Below are 16354 nucleotides of genomic sequence, written 5' to 3' on the forward strand. Positions count from 1 at the left end.
CTTTCTGCCACTTACTTGGGTTTGTTCCCTAACCTCTGCAAGTGATATGGGATTCCCCTCTGTGTGCTGTCAATATGTTTTATCACCTTTGGTTAATAAATAAACTGCTTTGGGCCAATGACAGCACAGAATAGAGAAATGCAGGAATTCCAAGGAGAAACAGGAGAAAAAAAGGCAGAGTCAGAGAGATGCCATGTAGCTGCCTAAGGAGACAGACACCAGAAACTTACCAGTAAACCACAAGCCCCATGGCAATACATAGAATAATAAAAATGGGTTAATTTGAGATGTAAGGGTTAGTTAATAAGAAACCAAAGCTAATGGGCCAAGCAGTGTTGCAATTAATACAATTTTTGCATGCTTATTTTGAGTCTGGGCAGCCGGGAAATGAACAAGCAGCTTCTGCCTACACCCACGTGCCTGCATTCTCTTCCACCCTTTGTCATCTATGTTTTAGTACCTAAACTGAGTCCTTCACTGGCCATTCCTGGTGGAGCACTGGGAGAAGTCTTAGCTTTTTCAGGGTCTACACTGTTGGAGCCTCAGACTGCAAAGAACTTCATTTTTAGTTTAATATACAGGAAGTCTATTGACATGCATATTGTATATTTTTCCAGAACCCTGGCCAAAATATACTATTTTCCTCACTGGAGAGATCTGATTAGGAAAAATAATGAAATTTTTTTCCTCTATTTTTTTTGAAAGGTAATTATCACAATCATAGTTGCTGTCATTTTGGTTACTCCTTTCAGTTCCCTACAAAATGATTGTACAGAAGTCCAGAAGAGGTAAGAAAATGAAAAAAAATACTATCACTTTGTTCAAACTCTGTTAAAACCATTAAGAATTAGGACTAGAATTCATCACAAGAACAGAGTAAACATTTTATCATTTCATTATGTGATATGGAGTGTTGGCACATTGAAAACTGATTGGGTGAACTTATGTTTTCACATGTGTTTGAGTATAGATAGTGTGAAACTACATATACCACACATTTCACATTTTGCCAGTTTTAGTGGATGGAGGAACTTCATGTCATACAACTATCACCAAACTCTAAATGTAGATCATTTTTTCATCTTCCCATGTAGAATCCCACAGCTCTGAAAGAAGACTCCCCATACTACCCCTTTCTGATTCCGGGCATCAACCATTCTGCTTTCTGTTACTGAATATTATAATGTGGGAACCCTGAATTGGAGTCAAACAAGTGTCTGTGTTTTGGTGTTGTTTGTATTTGTTTTGGCTGGCTTGTTTCCATTAGTGTGATATCCTCAGGGCTCATCAAAGTATGGCATATGTGAGGATTCCTTGGGCTCTGTAAGGCAGAATAACAGTCCATTGTGTGAACATGTTGTGTTGTTTCCCATTCATTGTGGCTAGAAATGTGCTTTGCTCTCACCTTTGGTTGCTATGAACCATGCTGCTGAGTGTGCAAGTCCATCTGTTTGAGCCCTGGACTTTTGTTCTTTGAGGCAGAAAGCAAGAGTTGCCAAATCATAGGCGATTGGGTTAATTGAGAAACTGCTATCAAGTCTCCAACCCCACTGTACTATTTTACATCCTCACCAGCACAACACAAGGGCTCCAATATGTGCACATCCTCACCCACCCTTATACTATTTCTTGTTTTGAATAAGATATCAGAGAAAAATGAATCATAATTCATTGGATAGTTTCTGAAGTATCTGTAAAACCTGTTTTCCCATTTTAAATTTGAATGTTTTCATTCCAAAAGTATTTATTTATTTACCTAGTATGTGTATGTGTGTGAGCATTTATGTTCTACACCATGCATGTGGAGATCAGAGGACAATTGGCAAGAGATGACCCTTCCACCAAATGGGTTTCAAGGATTGTACCCAAGTTCATTAAGCTTGGTGGCAGTCATCTCACCTCCTGACTGAACCATCTAATTGGCCCTTAATTTTTCAATGATAATGAGGTAGAAGAGTTTCTTTTCTGAGATGTGAATCCCCTACCAGAAACAAATATGATTCACATTTATTTATTCCCTTATGTGCATTTCTTAGTCTTGGTGCATAAATGTTTTAGTTTACCTATTTATTCTTCTTTTGTTGCCCTGGAGACAATTTTCTTGACTATATAAGGTTTGTTTGATTGTGAGAGTGGGTTAATAGGAAGAGACTCAGTTTTTCTTCTTGACTTGCCATATGGATGTCACTTTTGTGGTCCTCATCTAGCTTGAGCTATAATGTGGTTTTATAGATATTCTTTCATCTTCAAACTTTTTAATGACTATAGCATGTTCCCAACATAGTTTCTCATCAGGATCAAAATTTACAGGATTTTTATTGCAATTTATGTTTGACACACCACTATTTGCTCAGCTGAGCTTCCTTTCTGATGCTCACAGCCTCAGCATACCACCCAATGGTCAGAGAGGCTTGATCATGGAAATACTGTTGATTTGGTGTGTGTGTGTGTGTGTGTGTGTGTGTGTGTGTGTGTGTATGTGTGTGTGTGTGTGTGTGTGTGTGTTATATTTACATTCAGTCCCAAGGAAACACACAGAGGTCTACGTTAATTATAACCTGGTTGGCCTGTTAGTTCAGGCTTTCTTATAACTAATTCTTACATCTTAAATTAGCCAATAATTCTTTTTTTTTATTGAGAAAAGGAGAAAAAAAACATAAACAAAAAACAAGTTTCCACCTCCTCCCAGCCTCCCATTTCCCTCCCCCTCCTCCCACCCATCTCCCCCTCGCCCACCTTCTCCCCCTCCCCTCACTCCTCACCCCCTCCCTCTCCAGTCCACAGAGCAGTCCGGGTTCCCTGCCCTGTGGTAAGTCCTAGATCCTCCCCCCTCCGTCCATATCCAGGAAGGTGAACATCCAAACTGGCTAGGCTCCCACAAAGCCAGCACATTAAGTAGGATCAAAACCCCGTGCCATTGTCCTGTAGCCAATAATTCTTGTCTGTGTTAGCCATGTGGCTTGGTATCTTTTATCAGTGAGGCATGCTCATTTTTCTTCCTCTTGGTCTGGGTGACAACTGCAGACTGAGTCTTTCCTCTTACCAGAATTCTCCTGTTCTAGTCACCCTACCCTTGTCAATTAGCATTTTATTAAACCAATACAAATGACAAAACTTTACAGGATATAAAACCATTGTCCCACAGCAATTTGCAGATTTCTTCCAGGTGCACTCATATTTAGGCGGGTGTATACATATGCATGTTAGTGATCGTGCATGTATCTGCATGTGGAGGTCAGAGGTTGATGCCAGGCTTTCCTTGATGACCCCCCACTTTTTTTTTCAAGGCAGGTCCCTCACTAAACCGGCAGCTCATTGACTTGGCTAGATTGGCTGGCCCATGATCTCTAAGTGTCAGCCTCTGTACCCTTCATCTCTGGGTTTACAAATAGGAAGTACTGTGTCTGGACACTTTCACATGGGTCCTATGTATCAAAACTCTGGTCCTCATGGCTGCATGGCAGAAACTTTCCTGAATGGTTCAGCACCACAGTCCCCAAAATCTGTTTTGGAAAACACTGATTAATTTTGAAGAAAAGAATAAACATGAAAATCAGCTCTATGAATTGCCTTTTGTGTGGATTAGAAGTTAGTCATTACCAGGCTGGAACATATTAGTGCTACACCTTAAATATGTAGCTATACGTTGTCAATCTACAATTATATAATCTAAAAAATCAGATAGAAATTATATGTGTTGTATATGACTAAGCTAGCCAAGGCAATAAAGTTCCCTTTCTAAGTTCTTGTTTTTTTTTTCTGGTAAAAACATATGAAAGTAAACACAGATTGAAACTTGAGCACAATATTTTGGAGACAGAGAGAAGAAGAATGCACTGAACTCCAGGAAATGAGTGTGTGTGGGAATGGAAAAGTGGGCAGAGAGAGAAAGTTGTATGTTTAATAAAGTCAAATAGGTAAGCCTTGAAAGCAAGACTGGCTCACTAGGAGAGGACGAGAAACCCAGGTCCTCTCCTGTATGGTTGATAATGTGGTACTCAGAGCAGGTCCTCTGCTCTTGTTTGGTCATTAATGGCAGGACCACAGTTTTGACCTGAAAGGCATAGAGCTTGTCATATAGCCCAGGCTGGCCTCGGCCTGCCACTTTCCTCATGCATCTGTCTCCCAAGTTCCAGTATCTTGGGAGTACTGCAAGGTACTAAGGTCTATTCCATGTTTTTCATTTTTACATATTTGTAAAAGCAAAGTGGCCAAATGAATGTGAATTCATGGGGGACTCATATTTCCTGAACTTTTTAGTCAGAACAGTTCCACATTTTCCTTCTTTATTTTTTTAAATACTTATTTTATTTTTATATGTACGAGTGTTTGCCTGTATGGATGTATATTTACTGTATATGTGCCATTAAACCTGTGCAGATCAGAAGAGTGCAACATATTGGCTGGCATTGGAAGGACAGATGGTTGTGAGCCACCATGTATGTGTTGACAACTAAACCTGTGTCCTTTGCAAGAGCAACAAGTACTCTTTATTGCTGAACCCATTTCGCAGTCTTGCTTTTTTTTCTTAAGCCTATGTTATGTTATTTCATCTATGGAATAAGCTCGGCTGGAAAAAAAAGCATTCTAATATTAAATTTTCTGTTTTCTTTTTGCCTCCATTCTCTCCCTGCAGAGCTGTCTTGCTCTTGTTGCTCACAGGTTTTGAATGTATCACAAGCATGTCTTCCAGAGAGCTCTTTATGATTGACAGGGATCACTTTCTGTGAGTAGCCCCTGCTTTGGAGAAGGCATTAGGGGTTGGAGATCAAGTTGATTACAGTCATAGTGAAGCCTAGTATGTTATCTCATGAAATAGCAGCATATTTTTCCTTTTTCTCTTGTTTAGCTGAAAAGCAAGTAAATTATGAAAGATTGAGTTCATCATTGTTGGGATCCCATGTATTTTTAAGTATGTAAAGATATTACTAATATTAATGAAAACTGGATGGAAAACCAAGAGCAGAGGTATCTGCTACTCAGTAAATGTTTCAAATATGTGGTGTTGTTACCAGACCTCAGTGCTTCAGACAACGCAGCAGTAGTGGAGTGAAAAAAAATCACAGGATATTCATGATGCCTCCACAAGAAGGATGTCAGGGGTTTCTTAGAGCTTGGGTGTAGTGGGTTCAGCAGCACGTTGGAGCTAGAGAGACACAGCTGCACAAGAATCAGGGTCCTTTTGATGCAAGGCTGGAAAGAGCCAGACAGCAGCCGCATATAAAAGAGCTGTTTATTGCCCATGCATTTCAAACATTGAAGAACCTTTTCCTGGTGACCTATGCTTAGGAGTCCCTGCTCTCAAAGATGACAAAGATTTGCCCGTAAGTACATTCCAAGGAGAGGAGTCATCAGAGAGCAGTTGAGGGACCTGCACAGCCAGTAAAGTGCTGACTCTGTGTGCATAAAATCCTGTGTTAGAGTCACAGTACCACAAAACCTTGAGCATAGCTGTATTTCTTTAATCCCAGAAATTGGGGCCAGGGTAGAGGCAGGATGGTCATTCTTGGCTACATATGGAATTTAGAGCCAGCCTGCTCTGGTGATCCTGTATCAAAGAAAAAAAAATCAGAGATGAAATGAAGACACTAGGAGGGAAAAAGAAGAGCTTGCAATTTGGAAGGGCTAGGAAGGAAAACGATTAGGTTTGGTGTCTGGAAGTGATTCATGGTTGTAAAGAGAGATTATCAAAGGAATACATCTGTCCTAAAGTGAGGGTAGCAGAAGAGAAGGGTGTAGTGTCCTGAAGCTTCACTATGACCTCAGAGTGACAGTGTCACCTTCTTCATAAGAACTGGAAGGAGAAAAGTCTCCATGACCAGTGTCTGAGGTGAGGTATGAACAAGCTGCTCATCAGGGAGCCAGCTTCAGAGGGGCAGAGACTCTGGGGAGAGTGGGCACACCGGACTGTTTCTCTGGAGAGGCTGTTGTGTGCCCAGAGTGAACAAAAGAGGGGAGAGTTCTCTGGTGGGGAGAATCATAGTGAGAATGTCAAAAGGATGATGGCCTAGAGATGCTGATCCCTAAGATTGGGACATGTGTGGGAGTCAGCATGGAGCATAGGGGACAGTGTCCTGTTAGGCTGCCTGTGGTAGCAGATGTCAGTGTAGCCTTCTGTACTAATTTAAGGATGTATAATATGATCTTTGTCTCTCTAGACATGAGCACACTAGTGGATACTACAGAGTGTCATCGTATTTCCTTGGGAAATTGCTGGGTGATCTGGTACCCAGGAGGTTATTGCCAATTATTATATTTACTGTTATACTTTTCAGCATAGCAGGTAAGTTGAGAAATGTGTCTTTACTCTTGGGGGAGCATGTTTTGGTTTGTACAACTTTGACAAGCCTAAAGTAGAAGAAAATAAGTAGAAAAGAATGTCTATATTGTGTGCCATCTAAAACAAGAGTTCAGTGAGAGAAAAATCTCTAAGACCTGTTAAGAAATTATAACAAAAGCTGTTTATGAAACTGTGCTTTTGTTAAGAGATTTTGTGCAGTATAATGACTGAATAAATAACATCCATTTAAGACAGTGCCAAATGAGTAAAATCATTAATGAAATATCTCTCCATATATATATATATATATGGATTTATTTTTCCTTTATCTCTGTGTTTGTCTCTGTGTGTGTATGTGTGTGAGTGTGTGTGCTCTAAGTGAAGGCTATACCTGGGGAGGTCAGAAGAGGACTTCAGACTCTTTGGAACTGAGTTACAGAATAACCACTGTAGGAATCCAGGGCCTCTAAAATAATAACACATATTTTCAATCATGAGTCATCTCTCTAGCCTAGCTGTGCATTTTTCTCTGTGTTTCTGTCTGACTCTATATGTTAATAAAATATAGAAAAGTGTATAATATGCCATATATATGTACTGTGTAAAAAACATAAACATATACAGTGCATTGTGCTACCTAATCTTACAAAGATGGAGAATACTGAATATGAGGTTTGTTGAAATTATATAATATCTATAGTTATTGCAAATATGTACACCAATTCATTTGTTCATTATGGTTGAGCTTCACTTTCGATTATCTGTTCAGCATTTCCATACTTTTAACACACACATACTTACACATACACATAAAAATACACCCACACATTTACACACAAGCACATAAATGCATATACAACATAGAGAGACAGATATACACAGAGACCTGTATACACACACACACACACACACACTGTCACACTTTCAAATATAAATACTGTAACAGCTTAGACTTTGTTTTATAGAAAATTGATCATTCAGAGCCAGTCATTAAGGCCATGGGATGGTTGTGGGGAAATGTGCTTGTCTTGCAAGTCTGACAACCTGAATTTGATCATCAGAATCCACAATGGACGAGAGAATTACTCCAGAAAGATCTCATTCAACTCCACATACATTATCATGGCACATACACACCATGGCACATGCACACCATGGCAATACACACCATGACACATGTACACCTTGGCACATGCACACCATGGCACACACACACCATGGCACACACACCATGGCAATACACACCATGACACATGTACACCTTGGCACATGCACACCATGGCACATACACAATACAGCACATGCATGCCATAGCTCATGCACACCATGGAACATGCACAACTTGGCACATGCACAGCCATACCCACTCATCTATCATACACACCATGATAATCAAATTAATAACTTTTGAAATAATTAGGCAGGTAGCCCAGCTTCTGCAAACTCTAACTTGTGTCCTTGTGACTATTATAAATACACAGGACTTTGCATGGCTCATAGCATTAGCTCCATAAAGATTACAAATCAGTTTGTGGAACCTATTGCTTTCTTCCAGAGAAGTTACATGTGATTTCCTAGGAAAACTTAAACTGGAGGCATTCTCCTGTCCTCTAGATATCAAACCATTGCAAGGTTGTTTAATCTCCAACTTAGCTTTCAGTATACCGATAAGGGAAGTCAGGGCAAGAACTCAAGGCAGGAACCTGGAGGCAGGGAGTGAAGCAGAAACCATGGAGGAGTGCTGCTTACAGGCTTGTTCCTAAAGGGTTATTTAGCCTGATTGATTACAGATTCCAGGACCAACTGCCCAGGGATGCTACCTCTTTCCATATGACCCTAGCTTGTGTTAAATTTACAGAAATTAACTGGCACACTACTGATCTCATTAGTTTTACTAGCACAATTATGATAAACACAGGAAAATGAGAACAAGAATGTTTTCTATTGGTAATTCTCCTATAAGGGAAAACAGAATAGTTGGCAAGTTGTGTTCCCTGGAGCTCTACATATCCAGATCTCATAAATTGCTCATAATTATTTATAAAAAAGAATAGACATTATATGGAAGGTATTATGTGGCAAGTATAAAAATAAAGCCATATGATGAACCTGTAGTGATGGCTCATTGGTTAGGAGCACTTGCTGGACCCCACAACCCCCAAATTTGGTTCCCAACACCCTCATCATCAGGGCTATAGTCACAGTTCTAGGAGAGCTGCTGTCTCCAAAGGTAACTGCAGACATATGACACACATTCCCACAGACACACATTAACATACACTTGAATTAAAACAGAATAAATCTTTACAAATTAAGAGAAGTTTATGTAATCACGTGGAAGGAAGCAATTAAATTGGAGCCCATGATTAGTAGGATGACTGTAAAATTGTTACTAGTCTCTTTGGTGATTGAAGTATTACTTGAAACATGTACAGTTGTCTGAATTTCAGTAGCTGGACTGATCACACATTTTTTTTTTGTTTCTTAGGAGTAAAAACAGATGTGAAGGGTTTCTTCACTATGATATTTATTGTCTTGATGTTGGCTTATTCTGCCAGTTCTCTGTCACTGTCTTTAGGAGCAGGGGAGAATGTAGCAGCTATACCAACACAATTTATAACCACCTATTTTATGTTCATGATGGTGAGTATGACTTATGTTTCTCTAAGAGGAAAAGTTTTCTTGTGCTCCTTTTTGCACATGAAACCTACTTGATACATTAGGACTTGAAACAGGAGGCTTTATTCTAAAGCTTATTATGGTCTGTAGAAGAGAAGGAGCTGCTGCCTTCCCTCCTAGGCTTTGTAGTTACTGCTCTGATGTAGTCTTGTGATGTGGTTGACATGCCCTTTTTAGTGAGCTCTTAGCAGACATTTCTTGGGATTATTTTACAAAACCATAATAAATTTGAGACAGTGGCATGATTTCCCACTACAAGACAGATTGTAACCTTTCTTTCATCTTGGTGTGAGAGACTTGCCTGCTGTTTTAACCATATCATAGGTGATTTGGTTTATTCAATTGTCTCTAATGGAAAAGCCAAGGTCATGGTCAGTGCAATTGTGCAGCACTAGGAGTCTATCTCAGTGTTCACTTGTTTTCTGAAAACTGATAGAAATAGAAATAGTTTCCAGATTCCTAAGTACTTATCAGTTACCAGTTTTAGCACACTTCTGCTCAATGCTTGTAATTGGTTATCCAGTCTTAGTCTTTCATGCCCATAATTTACATACTTAATGTAAATAAATCAATAATCTGATAAATGGAACCATTTCCCACATTTTCCCCAAAGACATGTCAAGTAAATGGAAAGATTGATGTAATATGTTAATGTTCATATTCTTTCTGCTAGTGCAGGAGCTTACTGTAGCTTGACAATTGTGGATTTATGTCCTTGAGAACATGCAAAGTTTTATTTTATTTTCTATTTATATGGTCATATCTGTATGGCCATTCTGTAATGCAAACATATCCTATCTTAAGGAGTTCACAGCTATGCTTCTCCCTATATGAGAGGACACAGAGGGTAGTAAAGTTTTCTAGAGTCTGCTGTTCTTGTTCCCAGATGTGCAGGAAAGCCCACTGAAAGCCTCTTATCAATAGAGAAGATGAATTATTCCTCATCCAACAGCCATTTTTGTATATTCTAGTGTTTAAGTCTAGATAGGGCAAATTTCTTGTGATCTTCACAGCTATCCCTTGTTCATCATTCATAATACCTACATAAATTAAATATTATAAAGAATCTAAGAGGCTGTAAATATGAAGGGTAGGAGTATTTCAAGTTTAAAGGATGTGCATGATTTGCACATAGATTTCATGCCTTTGTAAAGATCACATAAGCATCTGAGAGTTACCTTCTGCAGAGGCAGGATAACAGTCCATCTTTTAAACCCACAAAGAGCCTTAACTTTGCAGACTGAAGAATTATGTTTAGAGTACTGGAAAAATTCTTTGAAGAGCTGGTCTGAGCAGAAATGGTCAGAAGGATGAAGGGGTCTTGAAGAGGGACTATCTTGTCTAGAATTCTTAGTCCCTGGACTGGTTCTAATTTGTGGTTCTGTTCATTGCAGTTTATCTCAGGTCTGTCCCTACATATCATGAACTTCATGCAGAACCTCTCATGGATTTACTACTTTAGCATTCCTCATTATGGCTTTACGGTAAGTTGTCCTGTCTGTCACTGTAATTGGGCTCTCAAACTGTAGTAACTGAATTGATTCTTACAATGCCTTTTCCCAGCTGTAATCTCTAACCAGACACTGTCCAGAGATTTTGCTTTCAGAAACAAAAGTTAACAATTTTTCTGTTAGTTTTAGCCAAAAGTCAGTGAGTCATCTGGTATTTTCCCCAGTCACATGTTATTTGAGGAAAATTAAGGTTGAGAAAAATCCCAATGTAAAGGGAAAGATAGACGATAGATGATGAAAAGCAAACAGTTGTGATAATACCCAATAAGGAAATTATGAAAAGATCAGGAACTGTGATCGATAGTTTGTGCTAAGAAATTAAAAGAAACAGAAAATACTGGGAGCCTTGCTCTTAACTGATCCAACGACCTGGGATGGATGTGTGAAGTCAGCCAAACAAAGAAAACTCTGACCACCTGTTTCAAACAAGTGGCCCCTGTTAGCCTGAAACTTTTTTCTATAGTTTGCATGAAAAGTTTTACAATCACTTTCCATTAGTTTGTTTAAGTTTAAGGAAAATTAAGTTTTCCTTAATTTGTTTCCTTAAGTTTCTAATAACAATTACAATAGTTGCCACTTCGTTTCCTTACCTCATTTCCTTTCCATCTCCTGACTTTCCCACTGGCAATCGTTACCTATTTGATTTGTATCTTTAATATTAGAAGAATAAGCAGTAGAGCAGGCAACAAAGGTAGCTTTCTAATGAGGCACACCTAGAGCTAGAACAGCTGGCAGCAGTTGTGGTTACAGTGTCATACAAAGTGAATGAGAATTTTAGCTCTATTGGTTAATATTTAGCCATAGTCAAATTTAAACACCCACATTCAAGTCATCAGCCAAGACTGAATCCATCCATTCTTCATTCTATACTCCTCTAATCTTCTATAGGGGATACACCAGGTTTTCTCCTGTCATCCTGAAAACTACATAACTAAAACGCTTACTCTTAATAGTTGGCACTGCTTATCTCTTGCTCTCATGTCCACTTCCTCTCAGTTTACTACAGCGTTGATGCCTACAGTATTGGCACAGCTATTAGAAGTGAGGGCATTGTGGATTAATGTGATTCTGCTTGATTTTCTCTTCTTAGACTGTTTCCATTAACTCCTGATATCCTCTATTTGTTTGCATTACTCTTAGACACCTGTGGTTAGAATCATTCTCTCCAGGGCAATTACGTAAACATGTATGTCCTGAACTAAAGTGACTCTTCCAAACTAGTCACCAGGTGCGTTAGAAAGACAGCATCCTGTTCTTAAGAATCCTGAATTCATTGTTACACTTTAAACACCAAAGGCTTTAAGAACTGAATCAGATTGACTGCATATTTTAAGCAACAACCCCTCTGGCTCACCCAGAGTAGAATCATCAGGGTAAAGTTTTCCTAATACAATAGCCATTTCACCTATGGCTCTAAGAAAGTGAAACTAAAGGTTACCAACAATATAATTTCTGTAAGAAAAACAAGGAGAGCAGGTAGCACATATGCTTTGGGGGTCATTCCCAGAATTATACAGTGAACTATCCATCAGCCTTACCAAAAAGGTTTAAATTCTCCCTGGCCTTGCCAAATGGAGAACTTGTTCAAGACACCACATGGCCTCTGGAAAGAAACCATGTGATACCCAGAATCATATAGGTTTTGCCAAGCTATCTTTACAGTAAGTGAACCTTACCAGACTTTCTTACTCCCATTATCACAACTGGTTTTGATGAAAATAATCAAGAATTATTGCCAATATAGATCAAGAGTGCTATTTTATTTACAATGTTTACATGGTTATGGACTTGGCAGAGAAGTAGGATACAGTACTGAGCAGTTTAGACTACCTACTTCTTAGTAGTTGGGAAGCACCATCATTTTAAGGAAACTTTCTGAGTTTGGGAAGGGGCACTGCTTTTCTGGGCAGACTGAACTTTGTAGGAGTTTGTTTATTTTCTTTTCTTTTTCTCTTTTTTTGCAAATTAAAGTCAAGATTGAACTTGAAGTCATAGCTGTGTTTATTTTTTGGAAACTTATTAAAATCTTAAACTATTTGCCTTTCCTTGTTCCTGTTTGTGTTACAGGCTTTGATGCACAATGAATTTATGGGACAAAACTTCTGTCCAGAAAGAAACACATCAGAAGTCAGTAGATGTAAGCACTTTGTAATGTAAGTTTGAGTTCAGTGTTTCAAGGACATAGAATGCTACTAGACTTAGCAGGAAAATCCACCCTTTCCTGATTAACACTCCTTCCCCTGCCTGTTTCCCAGAGTGAGATTGCAATCAATGCACACGTGGCTGTATTTAAATCCTATTGCTCTGTGGTGTAGAAAATTTTCAGAAAGGGTTCTTTTGGAGCATTTTGAAAATGATTTTGGTATCTTGATTGTGGATTTGATTTCCTTGTTTCAGAACATTTAAGTTTGACATAAGATGCTCTGATAGTTTACAAATGTATAAAGCTTCCACATGTGTCAATTATGGTACCTGTGAGTACAGCCCAAAAATGTCAGGGCATCAAAGACTAAAGTGAGTCAGCTTTGCCTGCCAGATTTCAGAGTATTTTCTCTGCCCCACACCCACACCATAGCCCCACACAGCTATTACTTTAAGAAAAAAATGTGGTGCTTGTGTGTGTGTGTGTGTGTGTGTGTGTTTGTGTGTGTGTTTAGGAAAAATGTCCTATCAGAAGACTTTTCCTACAATGTAAAAATACACATTCCTCTTTGTTGAGAAGAAAATATCATTTTTGTCTAATGCCTTGAAAATACATTCACTTTCTATGATTGTTCTCAATGATTTTATTTTGATATATATATGAGAGAGAAATATGCTGATATGTTAAATCTCTCAAGGATGTTCAAAATAATAATGACTAACAGTAACACAAATTTATGTTCAAATTGCTGATGAGAAAACAAATATTGGGGATATCTTATTTTCCACATCTCCTCTCTCCTGGTGTCATATGACATCCTTTTAATAGAAATTTCTTATGGTTTTCTAGTCAAGAGGTCTTGGATGGGTAAAGTAAAGCCTAGGAGGGCCATCTGCAGTTCTCATACTCACAAAAGAATTTTTCTCACAAAAGGAAGAGGAAATCTTCCCTTTCAGTGGATATGGGGACTGTTATATCCCAAGAGACACTCAGGGATGGAGACACACAGGGATGGAGTCACAGAGGGATGGAGACATACAGGATGGAGACATAGGAATGGAGACACAGGGGTAGAGGCACACAGGGTTGGAGTCACATAGGGCTAGAGATTCACAGGAATGGAGACACATAGGGATGGAGATATACATAGATGGAGACACACACACAGGAATGGAGAGACACAGGCAGTAATTGTAGTGTATTCAAGACTTTTAGCAGCAGCTGTTTTTCTAACCTGTGTCAGGGCTCCTGCATCCTGTTGTGCTCCAACTGATACCCAGGCTCTGTCTATAGCTATGCGCGCCTGGGGATGTTCCATAGCTGAGCATCCATGGTTGTCACTGCAGTCTTAGTACAGGAGCTGACAGCAGTTGACTAATGCTTGTCAGAAACCTCTAGTCCCCTCTGTTCTTTGGTCTAGAGTTTGATGTTGTGTTTCTTTCTCTTTTTTTTTTTTTGTATGACTGTCTACTGAGTCAGCAGAATTGCAAAAATCTTTGATCTCTTAGAGTGTCTGTGTGTTATTAGGAAGGTGGGGTTTTCTGCTTCAGGAGAAACAAGTCCTTTACCCATCCATTTGCCCTTTGAAGAGAGAGAAATGTTGTAGATTTAGAAATCTCTGATGACACCATGAAGACTACAAAGTTGGATCTTGTATGACTCTCTAAACTCAGCCTTTGTGCCAATAGCTACACCTCTTAGATGGTTTTTCAAATTAACAAAGGGACCTGAAATTCAAGTAGTTTATATTGATTAAAGTACAAAATTGTAAGTACATTATTATTATTACCAATTAAATATACTGATGAAATTTTTAATAATGTATTGAAACTATGAGTTTTTAAAAGAAAGGAACAGTGAATGTGTTGAATAAACTTTAATGTTATTTCTGTGTGTGTTGAATTACAGATGTTCTGGTGAAGAATATTTGATGACCAAGGGCATTGATCTCTCACCATGGGGCTTCTGGAAGAATCACGTGGCCTTAGCTTGTATAATGATTATTTTCTTATCAATAACCTATGGGGAGTTATTAGCTCTTACAAAAAAGAGAGTTTTAAATTAGTCTTCAATTTTCTTTGAATTAAACTGACATTAAAAAGCTAAAATGTTGCCAGTAGGTGGTCATGTCTGAGGAGCAGATGGTGGCACTTGGAGTTTGTGAGACTGGCTCACCAGAATTCAAGGCACTGATGTGTAAACCTCAGATAGGCAAGTTCCTGAAGGCTTCAGCTCCAGATTGTCTCCTGTTACTGTTGTGCCTTTATAAATGTTTTACTGTATGTGGAACTTAATTTTCACCAGTAATACATAAAATATTTAATCATGCAAGGGAAACTGGAAGCATGTTGGTTTTTTACTTGTATTTATTGTAATCATTCAGAAATTAGAAATAGAATGTAACCACACTAATTTTTATATTGCATGAAAAATTCTGCTGGGGTGTATAGACTATAAGGGAAAAAATAAGCTAGAAATAAGGTAACAGGAAGTAGTAAGAAAGAAGTTATCAGGAAAGAGAAATAAGGGAAACATCAGGGTAGAAGAACAGAACAGAAGAAGGATAGAAAAAAAACATGTAATAGAATAAGAAAATGAACTTTAGCCCTTAGAAAAGTCCTCGTGTGTCCATTTGTCCATTCAGTAGGTTGGCAACTCTTCATTGCCTCTTGAGTTTCTCTGACCTGCTGAGGGCTTGCCATCCATCAGAACCCTAGGTGAAATCCTGATGTGTGGGGATTTGTGTGTGTGTGTGTGTGTGTGTGTGTGTTTCCCTTTTTTTGCTGGTCCCTGAGAACTAACTTTTAATCCCTAAGACTGAAAAGTCAACTGAGTAAATGGTCTACTGACTCCATGGCTCCCCTTTAATTTCTGGGGTGTTGAAGACTGGGCTGCTGTAGGAGCACATTCTGCTCCTTCAGCCAATAGCATTTAGGATACCTGCCCACTTGGGCATGGTCTCTTATACTGTAAATGCAGCTTAAAGCATGTGTTCCTTCTCTTGCTTCTGGCTCTGTCTTCTGGCTGCTAGACTCTATTCCTATTGGTACAGAGGACTATTATCTAGGACAGTGATCTGTAAGAGTCACTTAAATAAGTAACCCTTTATTACTCATAATTTCTGAACTGGTGTGGGATTATTTTGTGATTTTTCCCATCATCTGGCACCCAACCATTTGGTTTTAGAACCCCCTGCTCTGCCTGCAGACTGCCAGGCTTAAAGTGCACTCAGCTTGGTGCAAGTCCTCCCTCAGCCCTCCTCAGCTGTGGCCCATATACAGAGCCAGCTGTTCATTTGGATATAGAATTCTCATGCAGTGATTTTTCTTGCTATGGATCAGCTGCAGTTCCTTCAGAGCAGCTTCAAGTCCCTGTATGCTCTCCCTAGTGCCTGTGCCCCACTGCCATGCACCATGGAAACTCATATGAAACACAGGCTTTCCCAGGTGCCTTCTGTTATCTCATTATTTCCATGCTTCTGAGGCTGCTGACTGACCAGGGCCTATCATGGTGTACACAGTCTATGATTTCTATTAAATAACAATTTTTAATATGAGCACATCTTTTAACATTTCACTCCAAAATAAAATTTGGACTAGCCATGCAATTCCAAGTGTGCCACTAGGCCATGCTGGGTTTGTTTTGTAGGTGGCCTATGACACCTACTGACAGGTAACAGTTATTGTACCTACTCCAGCTCAAAATCAACCATAGGTAAGATTTGTAATTTTAAATATAAAT

General features: G+C 39.0%; 1 protein-coding gene across 1 annotated transcript in view; it reads left to right on the top strand.

The window, feature by feature from the left end:
• The window catches only part of LOC121440955 (ATP-binding cassette sub-family G member 3-like), a 45871-nt gene extending 30602 nt beyond the window's left edge, over positions 1 to 15269 (top strand). The window contains exons 10-16 of the mRNA XM_041642037.1: positions 706 to 788; positions 4637 to 4726; positions 6159 to 6283; positions 8769 to 8923; positions 10354 to 10443; positions 12538 to 12623; positions 14522 to 15269. Coding sequence (XP_041497971.1) covers positions 706 to 788; positions 4637 to 4726; positions 6159 to 6283; positions 8769 to 8923; positions 10354 to 10443; positions 12538 to 12623; positions 14522 to 14678 — 786 coding nt within the window. The 3' untranslated portion in view covers positions 14679 to 15269. The remainder of the gene's footprint in view (positions 1 to 705; positions 789 to 4636; positions 4727 to 6158; positions 6284 to 8768; positions 8924 to 10353; positions 10444 to 12537; positions 12624 to 14521) is intronic.
• The last annotated feature ends 1085 nt before the right edge of the window (positions 15270 to 16354 follow it).

Source organism: Microtus oregoni, unplaced genomic scaffold (assembly GCF_018167655.1).
Source record: "Microtus oregoni isolate MIOR12 unplaced genomic scaffold, Mior012 000072F_ref0000427, whole genome shotgun sequence".
Taxonomy (NCBI): Eukaryota; Metazoa; Chordata; class Mammalia; order Rodentia; family Cricetidae; genus Microtus; species Microtus oregoni.